Source organism: Enhydra lutris, unplaced genomic scaffold (genome assembly GCF_002288905.1).
Source record: "Enhydra lutris kenyoni isolate GAN:26980312 unplaced genomic scaffold, ASM228890v2 scaffoldscaffold60, whole genome shotgun sequence".
NCBI lineage: Eukaryota > Metazoa > Chordata > Mammalia > Carnivora > Mustelidae > Enhydra > Enhydra lutris.
In genome coordinates this window covers 800,925-824,433 of record NW_019154144.1, presented here as the reverse complement: position 1 = coordinate 824,433, position 23,509 = coordinate 800,925, and the positions used below count along the sequence as shown (strand labels likewise).

The following is a 23,509-nucleotide window of genomic DNA, read 5'->3' as shown; positions in this document are numbered from 1 at the left end:
AACTGTAAGGTGTTTCATTTTTTAGTGAGGACCTGGGGTTTCCAGATACTTGCAATAAAGTTAGGTGGCACTGGTTCTAAATAATGTCTAATTTCTCCTCAAAAATTCAATATTATTTTCCTGGATACATGAAAAATCACTAGTATTTCAGTCAATAATCAGTCACTTCTAGAAGCAAAGCGATTAGGAAGAAAAATCTCCAGAGCTTGTTAGTTAGGCACCAGGTTTAAGAAGCTAAGAAGGAAAGTCACTAAGAACCACCACCCTAGATAAGAAAGAGTGAGCAAATCCCCTTTGGCAGAAGAAAGCTGCTGGGGGGAAATAGTAGTCAAATTCTTCTGTGTGGTGCCCACTAGATGGTGCTACCAACCAGGACAGCTTGGCTGCTGCTGAGTTTGGCTGGGCAGGAGCAGAGGGGAAGGAAGCTGTGAAAAGTCTGCATACAACTCAAAGTGATGAGTGGCTCTAAATCTTGGGGACTGTACTGTCCCTCATTCTGCAGTAAAAGAAGAGGTTTACTAGGCACTACTTAGACTCTACTAGTTCTCTTTCTTTTTCTTTTTGTTCAGAAATTTTGGCTTATAATATAAAGCAAACTAAAATCTTTTTTTTAAGGATTTAAACAAAACAAGTCGAAATGAGAAGGCAATGTAAAGGTAAAGTGTTTTTTTCCTTCCTTGTTTCTCCATGTAATTAAGAGATTCTGCCTTATATCAAACTTCTATCAGTTAATAAATATTCAGAAACACCAAAAATTTCTCACACAAAAATTAACATTGTCTTAAAACAGCACCTGCATATCCTCTAAAAAATGTGAAGTACTGCAATGATGAATGATATGAAATAATTACTTTACAGAGCCATGTTACTCGCACAGAGTAATCAAGGCAAAAGCAACACACTTAATGCTCCCTGCAGAGACAGGGTCTTATTCTCCTAGGCCTCGTATGAATCAAGAAGTATGAAATAAACAGCAAAAAACATCAAAGGGGCCTAGATCTACACTATTATTATGACTAGACTAGAATCAAATTCTGATTATATACAAGGAGTATGCAAAAGAAAAAATTTAGAAAATGGCAATACAATAGTATTCCTTCAAAAATATTTCTAAAATTTTTGGATTGGTAGGGGGACAATATCTAAAAGTAAAAATAACAGCTATAATTTTAACACATTAAAGAATTGAAAAAATGGAAAATGTCAATTAATATTATTTATTCAACTAATTAATCTGTTTTAATCTATGCTGAGGAAAAATTTCCTCATCACATAAATACATTTTCATTTGAACAGTTAGTCTTTGACACTGTCATTAACTTTCTATATTCCCACTTGTAAGGGCTCTACACTACATTCATAACAGTGACTAAGAAATAAATGTTCACAGTTGGCACAGAGACACCCCCAGAATAAATTGAAATATAGATTTAACACCCCAGAAACACTTTAAAAATAAACAAAATCTGTCTTAAAAGAAAATCAAGCCTTAAGTTATTGAGGAAGTACCCATGTTCATTCTTACTCACCTGGTATTGAGCCATTAATGCCAATGGATTATTATTCTGACTGTTATCAAATGTTAAAACATCAAAAACTCCAACACAATTTACTCGCAACCTTTAAGGACCAGAGAATTTTTAAAAAATTATTAAAATGAAAATTTTTTTTAATTTAACATTTCCTATATTATTAGGAAGGATCTCAGAATATTATCTAGTCTAACCTCCCCATGTAACCTCTATCAAGCACCACTTTAGAGATGAGTTGGAAATTAAAGCTCAAAAATACTAATGACAGGCCTGGAATGTTATAGAGGCCAGAAATGGATAAAATCAGGACTACAACTCACACCTCTGATTACCAGGCCAGTGGTCTTTTCACCACACCAAGCTGCTTCTTTATTAGTTATTCATGAAAGAGAACTAATTAGATTTCTCACATTTGCTGAAGATGTATTAGGTACCACTCACATGTATTAGTCATTCAATTTTACATGTATTCATCATTCAATCCTCTCAATAATCTTCTGAGAGAGGTACCTTATAAATGTGGAACAGATAATAATAGTACCTGTCTTACAAGGTTGTTGCATACACAGAAGTTACAGAACTTGCTCAGGATCATATAAATAGCCACTAACAGACTTAGAATATGATGAACCCAAATAACCAGGTACCAAATCTTGAGCTCTTTATGCTATGCTGTCTGAGATAACTCTCAAAATTACAGTAATTCAAATAAAAGTGATAAAGTCAAGGGCTGTTACTTGATTTTGTGTCAGTGGTTCTCAAAGCAGGGGACCCAGTGAACAGCAACAGCATCACCTAAGAACTTGCTGGAAATGTAAATTCTCAGGCTTACTGAAGGAGAACTTTGGGGTGGAACCCAATAGAGTGTGCTTATTAATGAGCCCTCCAGGTAATTCTGTTTCATGCTACAATCTGAGAACCACAGTTATACACAGAAAAGGTATATTGATATTATGTCTATATCCCCCCAACCCTAACTATATATACTTTCCAAACCCTTACAAGATTCTTGGTTAATAACCCAGGCATTTTATTAAGAATTCAACATTTCTTTTTTAAACTTACAAATGAACTCAAAGTCACAGCAGTTGTTCTGGATGGAATACATGAAAAGGTAAAATTAAATCAGTTTACTAAGCTGTCATAGGTTAGACATGCAATAAAGAAACCAAAACTCAAAATGCTAGTACCTTGTTTTGCCAGTTATCAGAATCTTTGTTGGGTCCATAACTCGACATGCCAAACCTGCTGTGTGAATGGTACGCAATGCAGAACTCAGTTGGACGATATATGCCCAAATAAGAGACTCTGGCAATAATCCTGCATGCTGTCTGGGCAATGGTCCATCATGCTGACCTACAAAACAAAAATGACACCTTTTAAATAACCAACTGAAATACTAAAACATCAAACCAAAATTAACAAAAAAATTCATGTATCATGGCACAATTTGTCAATTTATTTATTTCAAAAATTTTATTTATTTGAGAGAGAGAGTGCGCATACAGAAGGAGAGTAAAGGGAGAAGAAGGCTTCCCACTGAGCAGAGAGCCCTATGTGGGACAAGATCCCAGGACCCCGGGATCACAACCTGAGCCGAAGGCAGACACTTAACCAACTGAGCCTCTCAAGCGCCCCATAACTTGTCAATTTATACATACCTACATACATACATGTATGTATATATATATTAATCTACACATATAAACTTACATGTTTATTAATATATATTAATATATTATATGATATATTAATGTATCATAATATATTAATATATAAATATAAGTTTATATTTTATTTATTTATATATATAAAGTTCAGTTTATTAGTAAGAAATTAAGAGACAAACTCCAATTTCCTATTTACGAGATTATACCTTTATACTGTTAGCAGCAGCAGAGCTCTCACTGAAGTTCTCTTTTCTGTGACCGTTGTAATTGCCGAATAAACAAAATTATTTAAAGAATTTATATTTATTTAGCTGTGAACCAAATAAATGTAAATTCTAAATAAAAACAGGATGGTGAAGGTTATTATTTTACTTAAAATAATCTTAGCCTCTATTATTGTTCAGGTAGGTGAACAATTTCATTCTGTGGCTTAAAAGAAAAATGAGTCTCTACCATCATTTATGCTGAATATTTTCTTATTCTCCATAAACTGCCCAGTCTCGTTTCTTACAGCCATGTCAGTTAGGCAGGATGGTATCCAACTCATAAAAATATAAATATAAAACACTGAGTATTACTATCTAATATCATATCTAATAATATCATATCTAATATTTAAACAAAAATAATCCTATCTATCATGAGAGGAATAATTTTGATTTTTTTTTTTTTTTTTTTTTTTGAGAGAGAGAGAGAGAACAGGCACACAAACAGGGGTGGGAGGGAGCTGGGAGCGGGGAGGGGAAGAGGGAGAGGAGGAGAGAGAGAATCTTAAGCAGGTTCCATGCCCAGCACAGAGCCCGATGTAGGGCTTGATCTCACGATTCTGAATGATAACTCGAGCCAAAATCGAGAATTGGGTGCTTAACTGACTGAGTGGCCCAGATGCCCCTCATCTCTTGTTTAAGTGCTTCTTGAGGGCACCTGGGTGGCTCAGTCCATTAAGCGACTGCCTTCAGCTCACATCATGATCCTAGAGTCCCAGGGTCGAGTCCCTATCGGGCTCCCTGCTCAGTGGGGAGTCTGCTTCTCCCTCTGCCCCTCCCCACTTTCACATTCTCCCTCTCTCAAATAAATAAAATCTTAAAAAATAAAAAAAATGCTTCTTAATACTATTTCCTGGGTCACTGTTAATCCTTAAATCAGTGGAAAAGGAGCCCCATAAATTTAATAAAGATTTTTTAATTATTTCAGGGAATACGACCTTATAAATTCAAGTGTTCTTATGACTGTGAACAAATTTTTTGTGAATTAGGTATAAGAGCAACACAGTTAAATGTTAATTGCAGGGGTAATAAAGAGCAAATCTGTGGACTGGGATAACATTTCCAAGAAAAAACAAATAAGAAATTAAAAAACTGCTTTCCCTCAATTTCAACAGGTTGAAGATAACACATTCTGGAAAACAGTGTTAAATAACTCAAAAAGTGGCTCTAGTGACAAATGCCAAGACGTCATCAAAGATGACTATGAAGACTTTAGATCAAACTATTTAATAAACATGGTAATAAGAAAAAATTATTTATAGAAAACACAGTGCTTACTTACTCTGTGCCAGACTCTGTCTTCACCTTTATTATTGTTAACAGCAGCAGAGCCTCCTGGTGCCATTTTAAACCTCTTATCACAACTCGTATAGTACAGTATGACATGATTATTATTCCCATTTTCTAAACTAGTATATTTCTTATATGTAATCTTTGAATTTGTACCAAGTTAAATAGTATAAGAAAACGTTAGACTTCCATCTATGTCTCTCCAAAAGTTTATACACACACTTTTTTCTTCCTTTAATATTCACAATAGGAAAACTGACAATTGCCTCGTATGAGAAGTTACTACAAATTGAAGTATATACAGTATGTTCAAGGAAATCTACTATTCAAACAATATTTTCAAATATCAGAAAAAGGAATGACTCCTTTGAAAATGTAAACATAATACATCAAATAATCAATCAACACCAAAAATAAAGATTAAAAAACTAACTAGAAAGGAGTGCTATCATCAGTGGTTCTCAACAGGGGTCAATTCTGCTCCTTAGGTCACACTTGGCAATGTACAGAGATATTTTTGGTGTTGCTACTGGAGAAGGGGCTACTGGCATCTAGAGGGTAGAGGCCAGGGCTGCTGCTTAACATCCTGGAATGCACAGGACAGCCCCCACAAAATCATTATCCAGCCCTAAATGTCAACAGTGCTGAGGTTGAGAAACCCAGCTATAAATTAAAGCCAACAGTCATCTCACAGGTGTTACTACTAAAATAAACTTGAACAACTACAGCTATATTCATCTATAGGAAAAGTTATACCACATCCCCTTCAACAAAATTATGTATGTGTCTACAGATGACAAGGCAAAAGGAAAAAAAAATGACCACACTATATGACCAGATTTTTAATGTGAAAACAGCCATGTAACCACAGCTTTCTTCTTCCAACTGCCAGAAAGCAAAGTTACAAGTAAACAGAAGTAACATATTTTTATCCACAATTCAGTCTCTTTAAGGAGTCACAAACCAAAAGATAGTATAACGTGGATTCACATCTTTCTTCCTCCTTAGTTTTTCTCAGTATGTACTCAAGAAAATTTTAAAGAGATTAAAAGCCACAGTAAAAAATGCATGGTTTGTCAACTTCAATAATAAACATTTTTAAAAAAGAATTCAATGCTTCTTTTCCTGTCCCTAAACAAGAAAATGATACATACATTTTCCTCTCCAAATAAAAGTTAATTAACAGACATCTCAAAATGGACCTACTTTTACTCTGAAGTTATTTTACCCTTTAATAAACATCTATTGGAACATAGCTACAATATTTTGGTTCTTTGAACTACGAATACTGGAAAGGGGCAAAAAAAGAATATATTCCTGCTTAAGTAAACGCTACCTGAGAATTTATTTTGAAGACTAATTCCTTAAGTAACATGAAGTCCTACCTTTAAAAAAAGGCATCTTTTTAGGGAAATCATTTCATAAATGCTATATAGTCACATAGGACTATGAGTCATTAAATTATATTCAGAGAATATAAAACTTAGGGGAAAATGGGGGTTTTGGGGGTGGGGTGGGGTGAGCCTGGTGGTGGGTATTATGGAGGGCACATATTGCATGGAGCACTGGGTATGGTGCATAAACAATGAATTTTGGAACACTGAAAAAAAATTAAATTAAATTTTTAAAAAAGAAATAAAAAAGATTTAAAAAAGAAAATACTTAAATGAAAGACGCAATGACACAAAATGATAAAAGGAAAAGGAAATGATATGAAAGGAGACCAAAAAAAACAAAACAAAACAAAAAATCAAGACTGGAAAGAAATATACAAAGAGATGATAATGGCTGTGCTTTGGGCAGTGAAGCTACAGGCATCATTTTTCAAACAGTCTTTCTTCAGAAAGCACTGTATTTTTAAAGAAAAAACATGTTTAAAAGGAAAAACTTTTATCATATTCTTGGTTATTCAGTCTTCAAATACCTCCAAGAATCTTTCACACCCTGTCTTCATCTCAGTCTACACACACACTACCCTATTTCCCAGCTGGTTACGGATTGACTTCAATTCTTTAAGACATTTCTTTTTAAAATGCACTATGATTACAGGGACAAATTTACATACATTTTAAAATACAAAACTACTCTTTCACAGAGCAAAAGCATTTGTCAAAACATAGTGCGCTTGCATCTTTTTCTTACCCCACTTTCTCTTTGTGAAATAGGCATCAGCATTAGGGTCATTAAAGTGTCTGCTCATCATAGTCTCTCCTCCAGCATGGAAATCATATGCAAACACAAGAGCTTAAAATAAAACACAAACACTCATTACTGCAATCTGACTTCAAATAATGAAGCCCATAAGCAGAAAGACAAGTACAAATTACTCACAGGGCTCTGCAAATGCTTTAGTGGTAAATACTTCACGCAAGGTTACAATATTTGAGTGCTGAATTTTTTTCCACATATCGACCAACACCATGCACTTTGTGTTAACAAGACGAAAACCTGGAAAAGAAAATCTTTTCGACTCAACTGTAAATGACATCTCCCCTTTATTTCATCAGAAATGTGAAGAAAATGCCATGTTATGTATCATTTGTGAGCTATTAATTCCAAATGAAATACGTTTATTTATTATCCTTTAAACTTGCATATTAAGTAAATAAATATATGCAGGAATATTTCAGTGATCTTAGCCTCAACAACATGCTTCAAAAAGAGGATAATTTATCTTCCTTACCATGTATCCTGCGAAGGCAATATGGCAGATCATCTTTGCTATTTACAGCTTTGTAGCAAGATGTAATGTATCCAAAATTACTTGATTTCTGTATCCGGTTGGGTGGTGGCAGTGGTTCTAGAGGGAATAGGCTATGGTAGCTATCGACTTCTGTAGGGACTGCTAGAGTAATTCATAAGAAGACAACTTTAATTTCCTGATATTCAACAATCTCTCAGAGTAATAAAGAAACCCAATCTACCATAAACCACTGGTATCAAAACATACTTTTGAATTCTGGAAGTGTCAACATTCATAACAATTCTATAAACCAAACTGGTCTCACTATCAATAAAAATAGGCATTATAAAACAACAAAAGAACAACCAGATTTCATACACTCAAAAACATTTCTTATCTCTAATAGCACAATACAACTCTTTGTTTCTCAGCTGTTAGGAACAATTTGTGTTATCACTTAGAGATGTTAAACATTTCTTGATTCTGATGTTGAATAAAAATCAAGATAGATTTTGCGTCTATAAAGTTTACACAAAATATACTTAGTGGTGTTAAGCATATGAATTCTTGTTTTTTAAGGCGTAAAGAAATTCAGAACAAGTAACATTAAATTAGAGCATATGTGTGACATGTCTGTGTATGTTATGTGTAAATATGGCAATCTATCAAAACGTTCAACCATAGGGTAGAATAGCACAATTTTAATCCCTAGCAAAATATAAAAGAAAAAAATGAAAACAATTTTACCATTATGCACCGGGATAATGCATTGGAATTTGCCCAAGATACTCTAGTTAGGCATTAAAAAAAGCTATTTATCTTGAATCCCAATTTGTTGTTTCTTATAAAAAGACTAAATGTATTCAGTGGCTGGTTTCTCTACAGAGTATAGGCAATTTCTTTTCTTTTTTTTTTTTTTTTAAAGATTTTATTTATTTATTTGACAGACAGATCACAAGTAGGCAGAGAGGCAGGCAGAGAGAGAGGGAGAAGCAAGCTCCCCGCTGAGCAGAGAGCGCAATGCGGGGCTCGATCCCAGGACCCTGAGATCATGACCTGAGCCAAAGGCAGAGGCTTATTAACCTACTAAGCCACCCAGGTGCCCCGGCAATTTCTTTTCTGTTACTGGTTTTACAATCCAAAACGACAAGAGTTTTCTAATGCTCCACATACAATCAAATTACATTTTCCAATTGGACAGCTTCAATTCTGTTAAATATCTTGAATGACTCAGGAATGTTCAAGATATTTCAAATGAAAAGCAAGCTAGTGAACATGCAGAATATGCACAGAAAATCATCTAAGGAATACAGCAAAAACTTTAACAATTGTAACCTCTGAGTGGGAGGATTTTTATTCTCTTCTTTACACTAGTTCACACTTGCCAAATTTGTTACAATAAATATGTTTAACACTATTTATATTTTTTATTTTTATTTTTCACTAGAGAAAGAGAACATGTACATGCAAGCGGGAAGGGGGAAGGAGGGCAGAGGCAGAGGGAGAGAATCTTAAGAGCACTCCACAATGAATGCAGAACCCAATGTGGGTCTTCATCTCACAACCCTGAAATCATGACCTGAGACAAAACAAGAGTCAGACACTTAGCCAACTAAGCCACCCAGGAAAACTTGTTTAACACTATTTTTAAAACACAGCAGTAAATCTCTTTAAAAACAAACAAACAAACAAAAAAACTAGATGAAAATCACCAGTAATTTTTTACTTATGACTGTTAAGAAATACATATAAAACCCTATGAAAAAAACTGTCATTCCAGAAGACAGGTTCAAAACGACCCCTCTTGCCTTTACTAAATTCTTACATTCACTAACTCTTAGTTTTTGAAACCATAGGAGACAGAACTCTCTATTTCATAAGTAAGGAAAATAAGGATCACATGTCTCGATAGGGAGTTGGGATGCAAACTCTGGACTCTGATTTTTTATAGTCTTGTGCTCTTAACCCCCAGACAGTATTTTGGCCATAGTGCAAAACAAACACTGATTCAATCTAACTTTCAAAACAAGGTCAAGTAGCATGTTCTTCTGAAATAAAGCAGTACAAGGAAGGTATATACACACAAGGGAATATAGCTGTAATTTCTGCCCATTTATTATTTTAATAATCAGTGTAATTTCCACATACAGATGAAGAAAAAATTTTGTTTTCTGGGTATTTCATGAGGAGCATCTAATAAGAGGAAGTCATTAATTTCAAAATAGTAAAAATATAATGAGTGCCTACTATGTATTGGTGAACCCATATTAATGAAATACAGGTTATCAAGACACTTAGAAAAGAACGACAGAGATTTACAGAAAACATAATACAGTAAAAGGAAAATAGCTATGAAACTAGTACAACTCACTGTGGCACTGGTCCTTACATTTTAGCACCTCTCAGAATCATAGAGGGATTAACTCACAGTTTGTTGGGCCTCATGCCCAGTGTTTATTTAGTAGATCTTAAGTAGGGCCTAAGAATTTGCCATTCTAACAGGTTTCCAGGTGATACAGAAAAGATGCTGCTGGGTCAAGGACCAGAGTTTGAGAACCACTACACATGGAAACAGAAGGGACAAGGGAGCCATTCCCAAGGATACTAGGAAAGATATAACAGAAGATTTGGTACATATACTACAAACTGAAGGATGAGACTGCTTTCAGTGAACTAAAACGATCTAAGAAGAGTGCTTTGCTTTATGGCGAGGGAGTGAGAGAACCACCACCACCAAGGCTTGAATGTGTACACTGTGTTCAGGAACTGCGAAATCTCATGTGGTGGGAGAATACGGTACACCACAGAGGAGGTGCCAAGTGGAGAAAAAACTGACAGAGTTATGTTGGGACTGGATCAGAGGGAAATGTAAGTGCTATACTAAGGACCTGAAACTCACTATGCCAAGCAGTAGCACTCATAGCATCAGCGGGACAAAGAGTGAGTGAGGGACACAATCAACTAAAAATCTTACACCCTTAACTCCTTTATTCCTATTTGTACTTTCAAACAAGGCATGTTGAATTCTCTACACTGCAGGAAAAACAAACAAACAAACAAAACTATGGATCAGTAGAATACTAGGTACTATCCAAAGGATATCCTTCCAGTGTCTGATTCTGATGCTATGGAGATATTTTACACCCAATCTGCATGTAGCTAATTGCTAGCAATGCAAAAATAACTCCTATCCTCCTCTATGAAAAAGCCAGTTTGCACATTCATTTTAATATTCCTGCTCTATAATAGGTCTTATAAAAGGCTCCTCATGACTTAAATATAATCTTCAAAATGCTTTTTATGTTTGTATATTATGATTTTACCTTGTTTCAGAGAGTAACCTTTTAACACTGTATTTCTCACTCTCCCCTGAAATAATCAAATGTGGCCTAATATTAACCTTAAAAACCAAATGTTTCCACTGATAGAACTATTCATTGTTGTTCTGTTCTTTGTTCCTAGCTCAATTGAACAAATGCACGAAACTAAGTACGAATAAAGGGAAGTGCCTTTATGAATAAAAGGGGATGCCTAAATATTAAATATCAAAAATCAAAATAAAGAAAAATCAACTTGGAAGACTATGGACAGAGCTGCACTCTTTAGTTCAGCCCCAAGTGTTAGCTGGGGTACAAGTCCACCAAATAATACTAACAATAATGATAAAAAAAAAATGTCAGTGTCTTTGTTCTACTCAAACCTGCCTCCCCTCAAAGAACACACAGAATGATAGGCTGGATCTAAGGTATCGACTGTCTGAGACTCACTATTGTTTAACCTCAGCACTATGGACATATTGGACTGGATCACTCATTGTCGTCGTGGACTGTTCTGTGTATTGTAGGGTGTGAAGCAACGGGCTAGTAGCCAGTAGCACTCCACTGCCAGGTGTGACAACCAAAACTGTTCCAGACATTGCCAAATGACCCATGAGGGGGAAAATCATTCCTGGTGGGGAACCCCTGATCTACAGGGAATAAATTATGATTTCAAAGTTGATAAGTACTAATCTGGTGGGAGTATGAAGTAGAGAATGGAAAAGGAAGAGAAAAAAAGAAAACAGCAAGACCAAACACTAATAAACAAGTCAACATGATATGAAGATTAACAGTAAGCATAAGACACGAAAAAGAGCAGTTAGAGCAGTGACAGAAAAAAAAAAAGTATTTATTAAAATTTGTTGAACACAGGGGCACAGAACTGGATTAACCCTAACCTTTAGCTTGTGACACTCAAATCACTGGTTCATGTCTATGCAGGGACTGCTTTTATTTAATTATGCTTAATAACATAATAAGCATCTGCAAACTCAGCACTCAAAAGCTCAATTACTTTAACCTACATCTAAATATATGGCTCTCTACTAACCTCTGCCTTCCTTCTCTCACTTCCTTCTCTTTTTATAGTTTTATTACATATAAATACACACATACACATATACACATACATTTACATAAATGTAAATACATAATTTTAGTTAACTTTACAAAAAGCTATCATGCTATATGTAGTCTCCTGCAACTAACTTTACTATTATATTACTAAGAGTCTTCTGTATTGTTGCACATCAGTAAACTTTCTTCATTTAAGCCGCTGTACAATGTTCCACTATCATTTGAATTGATCAAAGTTTCTGCTATTTTAAGCAACATCATTATGGATACTTTACACATTTTGCATTTGAAAATGTATGGGAGGGGCACCTGGGTGGCTCAGTTGATTAAGCCACTGCCTTCAGCTCTGGTCATGATTCCAGAATCCTGGGATCGAGTCCCATATCAGACTTCCCCTGCTCTGCGGGGAGCCTGCTTCTTCTCCATCTCCCTCTGCCTGCCACTCCCCCTACTTGTGTCCTCTGTGTGTGTGTGTGTCAAATAAATAAATAGAATCTTTAAAAATAAAAAAAAGAAAGAAAGAAAAGAAAGTGTATAGGAGTTTACGTAGTTCCAGAAGAGAACTGCTGGATCATATCGCATACCAGATACTCAGCTTTAGTAGTTTTCCAAAGTGGTAACAGGTTCACCAATTTATAGTACCAACAGCAGTGTACTGGAGAACCTGCGGATCCGTATCCTAACACTTTATATGACCAGACTTTAAAATCAAGCTCCTGAGCGGCTCAGTCAGTTAAGTGTCTGCCTTTGGCTCGAGTCATGATCTCCGGGTTCTGGAACAGAGCCCTGCATTGGGCTTCCTACTCAGCAGGGAGTCTGCTTCTCTCTTGCCCCCGCTCTGCTCCTCCCCACTGCTCATTCTCTCTCCCTTGCAAATAAATAAATATAATCCATAAATGAATGAATGAATGAATGAATAAAATGATATCTTATTTGAATTTTCCCCTAATTATCAATGATGTTCAACATCTTGTCATATATCTATTGATCATGTGAATTTCCTCTTTCTTCACATGCCTACTCTTCTCTTTTGGCCCTTTTTCAATTGAATCATTTATGCTTTTACCTGATCATGTTTTTTATATTCTTCATCAGCTGTGTGAATACCTTCTTCCAGGTTTTTTCTTTACTCTGAGTATCTTTGGATTGTTTTTAATTCTAATTTAGTAAAATTTATCAGTATTTTCTTTAAGAGACAATGATCTTAGTCTTCTGTAGAGGAAATGTTTCCCCACTGAAATATTAAATCTATTTACCAATTTTATAGTAAGAGTTTCTATAGTTTTGTTTTATACAGTTGAGTTCTTAATCAATTTGGAGTTGATTTTCAGATGTGGTTATAGATAATGATCCAATTTTATCTTTTACCATAAAAAAAACCATTTTTCCAATGCCTCCTTTCCCCACTGACAATGCCACGCATACCACAGAATGTGTCCGGGCTCTCCTTAGCCTGGTCCATTAACCGATCTGTCTAATCCATTGCCCTGTCCACAGTTATTACAGACTCAAATCATGCCTCCCCTCCCTCAATACACCCAGATTCTTGATCATCATCTTCAAAGTAACTTGGGTAGTCTTGGCCCTTTGCTCTTTGATAAATTTTATCATATAGTATGAAAAGCTCTATTATGCTATAATATAATTTTAAAAAATAAAGATCAAACTTTGATTAAAAGTTTAGGACTTTCATCCCTCTCTTCTAACTCCCAGGTTAGAGAAAGAAGTTAAAGATTCAGTTCACCACTAAAAGCTAAAGATTTCATCAACCCTGCTCACACAATGAAACTTCCAATTAAAACAAAAACAAACACAAAACCTTAACAGTAGAATTCAGAGAGCTTACAAGTTGGTGAACACACTGAGGTACTAGGAGAGTGGCACACCTGGAAAGGTTATGCATGTCCCTGACCCCCCTCCCCCGCCTTACTTTGCCCTAAACATCTCTTCCATTTGCCTGTTCCTGAGTTGTATCCCCTATACTAAACAGGCAGTAGTACCTAAAGTGAATCATTGTAGCAAATTACTGAACCAGTGGGGTGGGGGGATGGGGAAGTGGTGGTAGTGGTTGTGGAAACCCCCAAATATGTAGTTGGCCACACACAGTGTGGGTAGCCTGGGTAACCCATTTCAGCTGGCATCTGAAACAGGAGTATTTCTGTGGGACTGAGCCCTTAATAAATAGTTAGGACACAAAATCGGCGTCAGAAGAATTATGAGTAAAAACAGCTCGCATGCTTTGACTGCAATTATACCGAACCTACACATCAGTTTAGAAAACCTGACATTTTAATCATTATGTCTTCCTATTTCTAATATAGTATTTTACTCTATTTATTCATCTTACTTAATATCTCTTAGTAAGTCTCCCCCATTGAGATTATTTCACATATCTTTTGCTGTATTTATTCTTAGCTGCTGATAACCTGAAATGACTGTAAGTAACCTCTTTTCATCATATTTTGAAGTTAATTGGCTACTGGTCTATAGATATTTAACTGACATGTATTAATTTTATATCCAGCTATTTCCTAAATTCTATCATAATTTCAAATTATGTTTAATCTCCAATTATATTATTTATACATGACTGACATCATAAAGACTGGAAAGGCAAAAATAAACCTATTTTCTCCTTTTACCCTGGCTAGGGCCTCACAGACAATGTTAAATAATGAGGGAAAATTCTAACCTGAAAATCTCAAGGCTATGGTAAGTTCTAAACTGAAAAGATTGGTCTTGAGGCATAATAGGTAGACATATTTCTTTTAATTCTTTAGCAATCAACAAGATACACAGTGCACTATGCTGAATCCTTGATTACAACCACATGTTTTGAGATTATCTCTATGGCAAATGTATTCCAATACATTATTTGTAAAGTTCTGCTAAATTATACCATATTTAATCTTGCTATATACAGAATAAGCTAAGGAAAGAGATTTTAATTGCATTCTAAGAAACACTGTGGTACAATCAGAAAAACCTAGGTTTAAATTCTGACCCAACCAGCTGATTACTAGCCAGTGGTCTTAAAAACCAAGTTACTTAGCCTTCCTGTCAACTTCAGTTGTCCTCATACATAAGAGGGAAAAGACAGTATTCACGTCTAGGTCATAAAATTTTTGTGAGAAAGTAAGACATAAAGAATTTAATTAGCACACTGGTACACCATAATTTCAAAAATAGTAACTACCTTCCCCCTCTATTTATCCATATTTCATCAAGTTTCAGAAGACACTAATATTTCCGTGCACAGTGATGTAAATCACCATGAATTCTAAAAGCACTTTTTTTTTTGGACGGACTAGAATATTGTCACAAAAGTGAAGTAACTACATGATCAGTGGCATCTTGGAACTCTTCAAAAGTAGATTTCAAATAAATATATTCATAACTAGCAAATGCTGTTCAAGACATAAAAACATGTACATAAAGATTATAATATCCTTTTTTAAAGGATAAATTCATATTCATATTTTACCTGGCATATCTGCTTGATCAATTTGAGCCATTGTTATTAAGTGCCTGTTAATCAGCTCCTAAGAAAAGAAAACAAGTGTATTTACATATAAACATAGCTTCTGAAATCGGATTTTCTATTATAACTAAATAACATAAGTATTAATATTTTGGGGTATGTGTACTTTTTAATGTTAATAACATGAAATGATATTTCTAATAATGATAAAATGTCTAACTAGATAGGACAGACCTAGCCACAATTAGGGTTGGGGTGAAGTAGCTGTCTATAACCCAAAGCACATAACTAACCCTGTGGTGGCAAACTCAAGGCCAACTCTAAGCTTGTCAGTAATTCACTTGTCAACACTGGTACAGTACTGGAACAACCTACTTCTGTAAAATAACAATTTTTCTGAGAATATAAGTATAAAATGAAATTCTACATATCAAATAGCACCTAGGTTAGTTTACCTTAAAAAAACTATTTGATAAAACCTACTTTATAGAAATTATTAAGTTCTTTTAAAATGAGGTTTATTTCTAGGCCAAACTACTTATTCTCATCCTATAGATATTAGCAAAAAGTTGTCTGAAGGTTAGAAACCATTTAAATAATTTATTTAGTTACGTTAGAGAGACTTTTCAATGTACAAGATAGGAAGTATAAAAAGGTGGCCCATTTAAACAGCTGGTCTGTTTTATGTCCCAATACATACTTACAATTTTCTTGAATAACAGGTTTCCTTAAATAAACAAATCAATGAGAACTCATAAATTCTAAATTCTATCTACTTTAGTACAGCATATTTGATTAAGTTGTATGATTTGAAAAGAGCTTTGTTCTTTCTCCAGTTGTCTGCTAAAGCACAACAGACATGAAGTATTTCCACCAGGGACTCTGAAAGCATACCTGTCGGAGTTCATCAGCCATGAAGAAGGAAGGTGCATTTGCTTTTGGTTGCATATAAGCAACATGAGGTGCAGTTGGAGGATAAATATGATAGTTTGGAAATACCTAAAAAGGTAGGGAGGCAGGAAATGTAATGACCAATTGTTCTCAACTGATAAGCTTTATCGTTGTTTTGATAAAGTTTTAATCTTTAAATGACAATGATAGATAAATGGATACATTTTAATGATAATGAATTAAACACCTCAGAAGAGCTGTTATTACTATACTTTTTGAATGAACTCACTTTAAAAATAATCTCATAATGTAATAATGAATATAAAAATCTAACGAGAAAGGAAACATTTCTTCAACTACAATAAAATTTAACTTCCAATGAGAAGCCAAAGCTGCTCTTTGGAAGTAAAGTTATAGTTTGTAAATATTTTTTAAAGCAGTTGAAAGAGGATGAAAGCAGATATTCAAAGTGTTTGGATTCAGTCAGATAATGAGGTAACATTGCCCTGGCTCACCAAAGAACCACCCCCTTGACGGGCTTTTTGTGGCCAACCTAAACAAACCGTTATGTACATACTGGCTAAACACTTCTCCCATCCAAGTACTAACCAGGCCTGACCCTGCTTAGCTTCTGGGATCAGACAAGATCGGGCGTGTTCAGGGTGGTATGGCCGTAGACCCGGCTAAACACTTCAAACTGCAACCATAAAGAGGACCAGCTGACTTACTCTGGGTCTGGGTTTGCAGCTTAGGTGAACAGAAGGGAGCAACAATCTACTTAAATACTTTCTGGGCAAACTACAGCCAAGTTACTAAATCTTCCAGCTTCTTGGAACTGAACTCTTCCCCACCCCTTGCTTCTTCTCGTTTCCTATGCCTTTCCTTCCTCTTCACTGGTCCCCGACACAAAATCGAGGTACATTCTAAACTATCTTTTCTTTCTTCATTTTACAAGCTGAAACACTCCCCCCCCCCCCCACCCTTTGAAAAATGAATTCAGCTGATTTATGCTGCCCTCAGATGATTACTCTTGCTCTGAATCTCAATCAGGAAGTGATTTCGCAATACCTGTAAGGTTTCCTTTGACCTTTATCTGTAGGGAGAATAATACCTCCTTTTTCTTGCCTTGGTTTTCTTACACCAGATAGCACAGTTTGGCTTAACCACCTCAGGTTTACCATGAGCATATTTTTAAGAGTGGTCTGAAGGGTAAAAACATCATAAAAATGTGCCATATATAATCTCTACAAAAACAGTTGAGACAGTTTTGTGACAAAAGAACCTCTTTATAGATTAAATTTTCTCTTTCTACAAATATGATAAAATAAAAATGTAAATAATTACAAAATATAATAAACCCCCAAAAAAGGTAAAACATTGATGGAATTCTTACTTGAAAGAACCAAGGAAAGTCTCTACTCTACCTCAATTATTTGACCTTCTGTTCGGCAAGCTGTTCTGTGATAATTTTTGAAAGATCTCTGACCAAAAACAAAACAAAACAGAACAAAACTATTAGCTATTTATTAGTTTTTAAAAAGCATTTTACATAATTTACAAGTACTTCTATAAAAGTTTTTACATTTATTTCTCATAAGGAGGTCAGGTATTATTATCCCCACTTACAACTGGGGAAATGGGCTCAGAGGTACTAAGATTCAAAAGTCACAAAACAATGGCAGGACTGAGACTCTTAAAAAATATAAAAGAATTCTGTCATCTTTCCATTCAAATTGCCTTTTAGTAAAATATTAATCAAAATAAACCATTAATTTAACTTGTGAGATCAAAATCTGCTTACTAAAATCCAAATATACTTTTCAGTTAAAATTGATGAAACTATCATCTGAAATTATATCAAATGTCTACAATTTAGATCAGCTCTTATGTTTTCATGGCATTTGCCTTTCTAACTCACAAACTTTTCAACTACTACCACTTATTTTACTGTATTAATTAAAAAACAATTTTGAACACAGACATAATAAAGCTAAAAGGTACAATTTGTGGAACATGACGACATTTCCCTCTCTGCCCTTTCCCTCCTCCCTCCCTTGTTAGTTCTTTCCTCACCCATGATCAGGGGCCTCCCCTGGGTTTCCCCCTTCCTTACCAAAAACCCATTTTGGAGACCTCTTATCACTACGGGTCCTCCACTATCCAGAATCACTGCCTCATCTGAAGCAAGAGTTAATCATGAGTTTGCTTTCAGTAACTAGGATAAGAAACCATCTACTTTCTCTGACTTCTTACTAGAAGTAAAACTACCTATAACTATAAACAAATGTAGCAAACCTCAACTCTAGGTAGCACAAGTATAAGGTAACCCCATGAACAAAACATGCCATGAAGTACTAAACTGGAGCTTGAATATAATCTAATTTGTGATTAAAACCAGATTTGTCCAAAACTGGAGTTATTATTACTGCAGAAACAGTTTACTTTGAAGAGATAAGGAGAGATTAGAATTATCGTCTAAGTTAGAAAATCAAATACTCACTTTTTCACATCACAATAAAAAGATGCAAGAGGGGGTAAACCTCCTCATTAATCTCATTAATAAGAAGGAACTGTTGTAAGAGTACTATCACTTCTCCTTTAATGCAGACATACCATTCCACTCAAAGGTGCTGGGGTTGTGTCTGTATAGAAGTAAGTCGTCCCACCGACAGTTTCCTTTTGGATCACCTGACCAGAAGATGGAGTCTGAGAAACAGGATTATTAACAGGTGTAGAGGCACTAGAAGGCACCATGTAATTTGCTGGATTTGGAGTGTGACTTCTTCTTCTAGGAGCAGGAGAAGTATGTGGAGTGATCTTGGGAGAATGAAGAGGGGAAGATCCAGCAGACAAGGACATTCCTGAAGAAGATATAAAAATGTTTCTTACGGAGCAAAAATTGGTTTTAAAAAAACACATCTGGAAAATTAAAATGCAAACATTCATTTGGAAGAAACATCATCTTTAGCAAATTCAAGGCAAAAATAAAAGCCATAATTTTATCTTGGTTTGTTTTAGAGAAAGCTTTGATGAAAGCAAATGTAAAGATGTTTCTTTTTTCAAAGATAGACATTTTCAAATAAACTAGGAAATTTATTGCAAGAATAGTCTCCTCCATATCAAGGTTTACATGAGAAACTTCAACAGTAAGAATCATTAGTAATTTGACAAATTAATTTAATGGAAAAATGAGAAATAACAAACTGGGACTTAAAAGCCTTTTTAAAAGCCTTTCTTTCATAAAGGACCCAATTCCCTTTTTGTGAAGAATCATTTAAAGCTATGGCTATGAACAATACAAACACCACGTTACCCTAAAGTACTATAGTATTAAAAATCAAACTATTTAATGAGTTTTACTAGACTTCTTTTGGCCAAATACAATTAACAGAATGGTTTGAAAAAGCAAAACAACTAAGTCTAGTCTTAGCTGAAATACATGACAGCTTACACATTACATTTTTTAATCAAGCAATATATTGTTCTGATGCCTTTTATCTTTAACTCTAAATAGGCATATACTAAAACAAATGAAAATTTCTGCAGATGCATACTTTCTAAAATTAGGCCAACTGATGCCACTAGATTCTAACAAAAGTTTTATTCAAACGCAACTAGTAAGAAACCAGTCTTTGTAAGGCATCCACTATTATGATTCTAAGGTGAAGAAAGGGAAAGGATAATTGCCATAACCCTTCAGGAGATTCCAAGCTAGCTGAGAAAACAAGACCAGGTCACATGTAAAAGACAAAAAATGACTTACAAAAACACTCAAATATAAATTAATATACTGCAAACTACATGCATAAATGCAGATGAAATACAAATTAATTAAAGCCAGGTAGGTTAATCAAAGGCTTAATGGAGGTGATCAGTTCTGAGCAGAGATTGAAAGTGGTTTCTAGAGCTATAGTTACACTTTCTGAAAAACTCGGCTTATCCACAAACTGTTTTCTGACCATTTGGGGAATGACTAAAACCCACACCTTTAGAGTAATGTGCCATCTCACAATGCAAGGAAAAAGTTGACCAAAATGCCTCTGGTCAGAGAAATATAATTAACAGGGACATGAATTTCAATGTTGAGGCATTCATAAAACACTAACATTGTTTTTTGGAAAGATGTAGCTGGACAAAACTAAAGTGAGAACTGAGATTAACACTAACTTTACTCTGAATAGCTCTTTGCACTTTTTAAGAGCCTTAACTTAATTATTTTGTCTGGTTTTCTGAGCAACTAAATGAGTTGGGCAGGTGATGCAGGTCAAGTTACAAGCACCATAGTAGAGATCAGAATTCAGACATCAAGAGGTTTTGATTTGACCAGTGACATTTGTGCAAATTCAACAGCAAAGCCAGGACTCAAACCCAAGTCTCCAAACTCCAAACGTAACACTCCTACTGCTATAACACAGTGTCTACTGCACTGACATTAAAATAGGCCAGGCATTCTCAAGTACGTCTTAAATGTGTCTGACAGACTTTAAAAATCTAAACCACTTTTCAAAAAATCATTATTTATAAGGAAGCCAGGCTACTAAATTAAGATATAAGCTTATTAAAAAAAAAAAAAAACAACTGTCCAGAGTTCTATTCTTCTAACTCTATATTACACATTTAATTGAAGGATAATCCAAAAAGCAAAAATTGAATTATTTAACTATTTTCAAAAGATAAATACTCCCCACTTACCTAATGTGAAATGTATTTAAGATAGTTTTCCTAAAGCTAGTGTCCAAGTCTTTCCAAGACAAAACTGGCCAAGTCACCAAAGATGAATAAATTTGTTTACCACCTTTAAACTTAAAGTAACAGCAACAAATAATAGCTACCAATTCTTGACCACTTTCCACGTGGCAGACCCTAATAAAAGTACTTCATTTACACCAGTCTATGTAATCCTCACAACAACCCTGTGAGGTAGGTATATAGTATTCACCTCACTGCGAAGAAAAAAGTTTTTAAATATATTGTAAGGATGAATCTAGGTTATTAAACCAAAGAACCAAGACTCAACTCAGGTCTGTTTGATTCCAAAGCCTGTGCTCTTAGCCAATATGCTATCCAGTCGCCCAGTTCCTAAGTCTTGTACTAGAGAGCCAAAAGGGGATCCATTGCCCACAGTAGTAGCCAGTACTCAGTTTGTGACTACATGAGCCACATAGGGTGGAGGAGGTGCAGCATGGGGTGCAGGGAAAGACTCTGACATCAAAGTAGGTGTGCAAGTGAGACAAAAGGTAGACTCTCTCTTTAAGGCTGAATACGTGGCAAAAGATTTACCAAAAACAATCTGTGGTCAGTTAAGAAGGAAATTCAAGTATAGTAGAATTTTTAAGTCGTAAAGTAAAAGCTTTCTCTTAAGATTTGTAATTTTGTAGCTATTCTAACAGAACGTTACAGCTCTGAAATCTGAGTTCATATATCTGAGCTGAGGCAGATTACAGTTATTTAAATACATTCAAAATGAAACATGTACAATATTAAGCATCACCACTCATAGGGGCAACAGACTATTTAAATGTATAGGAAGCTAAAAATGAAATTAACCCCTAAGTTACCGAAACATCAAACCTAGTCACATAAGGCACAGCTTTGTGCCACTAGAATACTTTACAAACATGTTAAAGAACTGAGTAAAAAATGCACACATCTGCTCAAAGAGAGGTATTCTGTACCTAACTACTGTGAAGACAATGGGCACAACATAGTTAATGTCAACTGCCTAGATACAACACTAACTTATCCACAGCACAAAGAAGTAGAACAATATTATAGAAATGAGTAGTCAAAAATAAAAACGAATTAAAATGAACAGATTTGGTTTTATCTCTCTCACATGTAAATACTCCTTTATAAGTTCTATCTTTCCTTATACTAGGGATAAGTGCTACTTGTGATTATTACAACACCAACACCCTGCTCTTCACTGGTATTCAACCACCAGAACACTAAAGCAAATACAGTAACCACTGAGGATACTGTACCATAAGAGACCATCTGGAAGAATGAAAATCTGTATTTAAAAAATGATTCAGAAATATTTCACTTTTGTATTTATTTTTTTGTGTTAGTTTTTGTAGTTTACTCTTAGAATGACATTTTGGTGACATCAGATACCATAACTGAACTATAATTTATTAGGTGAATATGCAAACTGTGAGACCTAAATCATATATGTTAGATTAACTGCTTTAGAACATTTAAAACAATCTTCTCTTAAATGTATCCTAATTCAAATAAAAGTGAGGAAACAGTAAAGAGATGCTCCCTGGAGGAGTTAACCAGAGGAATTAACAAAATGTAAGAAATGATATAAAAAAAACTTCAAGGCTAATATATAGAGACAAAGTTATCAGTGTTTTTGGATGACATGATTCTATACATGAAGAACCCAAGAAAACTAACAGAAAGACTCTTCTAATAATGACAGGATTCATTAAAGCAAATGGTTACAATATTAATATATGCTAAATGAACAGCATTCCCAAATACAAGCAACCAGTTAGGGCAATACTGTTTCTAGGGAATGTGAGAGACTGAGGTAACATGAAACCCTCCGCTCAACCCCCATCAATGCTGTGAACAGATGGAACTACGAGATATAATACGACCCAAATTTAAAATATAGCTCAGGTAAAAAAGAACAACAAAGAAATTCCAAGAGTAAGAAATTTTTTTAAAATTTGGAATTATGAAGTTATACTGTGGGCAGTTTAAGAAAAAACCTAGGCTAATTGAGGCTTTAATGCCCACATGTGAATATGAAACATGGCCTTCAGCCCATAACACATGGGGAATGGAATTCTAATTCAGTGTGAAGCCAAGAAGTCTGGAATAGCTGCCACATCAGTGAATGTAGAATGAGAAAACGTCTTTCTACCTACTGGTGCATAGAGGCAAAAAAGTAAGCTTGCTTGTGGAAGAGAGATGGAGGAAAGAAGAAGGCTGGGGTTGTATCGAGAGAGAAGAACCCGGTGCCTGTATCATGCACAGGTATAGGGGAAAAAATTACCAGAAGACATGTTATAGGCATCCCAGTGAGAAATTAATATAAAGCTTGAACTGCACTGGACACTTGCATGAAGCAAACACTAACTGTTCTGATGAATGCTTCTACAACTCAGAACACACAAAACTCGATCTCTCCCCAGAAAAACAATCCCACTTTTTAAAAGAACTCCCAAAATAAGAGTCAGCATGCACAATATACTTGAGAATTAATACCCCGAGAAAAAGGAATCTCAGAAAACAGAACACTGTAAAAGACATAAAACTAAAATGATTAAAGACATGAGAGAAATG

General features: G+C 35.0%; 1 protein-coding gene across 4 annotated transcripts in view; it reads right to left on the bottom strand.

Annotated features, from left to right (window-relative positions):
- The window catches only part of LOC111158518 (PAN3 poly(A) specific ribonuclease subunit), a 126,357-nt gene that overhangs the window by 18,301 nt on the left and 84,547 nt on the right, over window positions 1–23,509 (bottom strand). For 2 of the 4 annotated variants that reach the window (XM_022520591.1, XM_022520594.1), the window contains 9 exons: window positions 18,821–19,068; window positions 17,632–17,688; window positions 16,211–16,315; window positions 15,320–15,377; window positions 7,442–7,603; window positions 7,090–7,206; window positions 6,901–7,002; window positions 2,723–2,888; window positions 1,530–1,620 (listed from right to left, as the gene is read on the bottom strand). In XM_022520591.1, coding sequence (XP_022376299.1) covers window positions 1,530–1,620; window positions 2,723–2,888; window positions 6,901–7,002; window positions 7,090–7,206; window positions 7,442–7,603; window positions 15,320–15,377; window positions 16,211–16,315; window positions 17,632–17,688; window positions 18,821–19,068 — 1,106 coding nt within the window. The remainder of the gene's footprint in view (window positions 1–1,529; window positions 1,621–2,722; window positions 2,889–6,900; window positions 7,003–7,089; window positions 7,207–7,441; window positions 7,604–15,319; window positions 15,378–16,210; window positions 16,316–17,631; window positions 17,689–18,820; window positions 19,069–23,509) is intronic. The other 2 variants (XM_022520592.1, XM_022520595.1) reach the window with 1 other exon arrangement.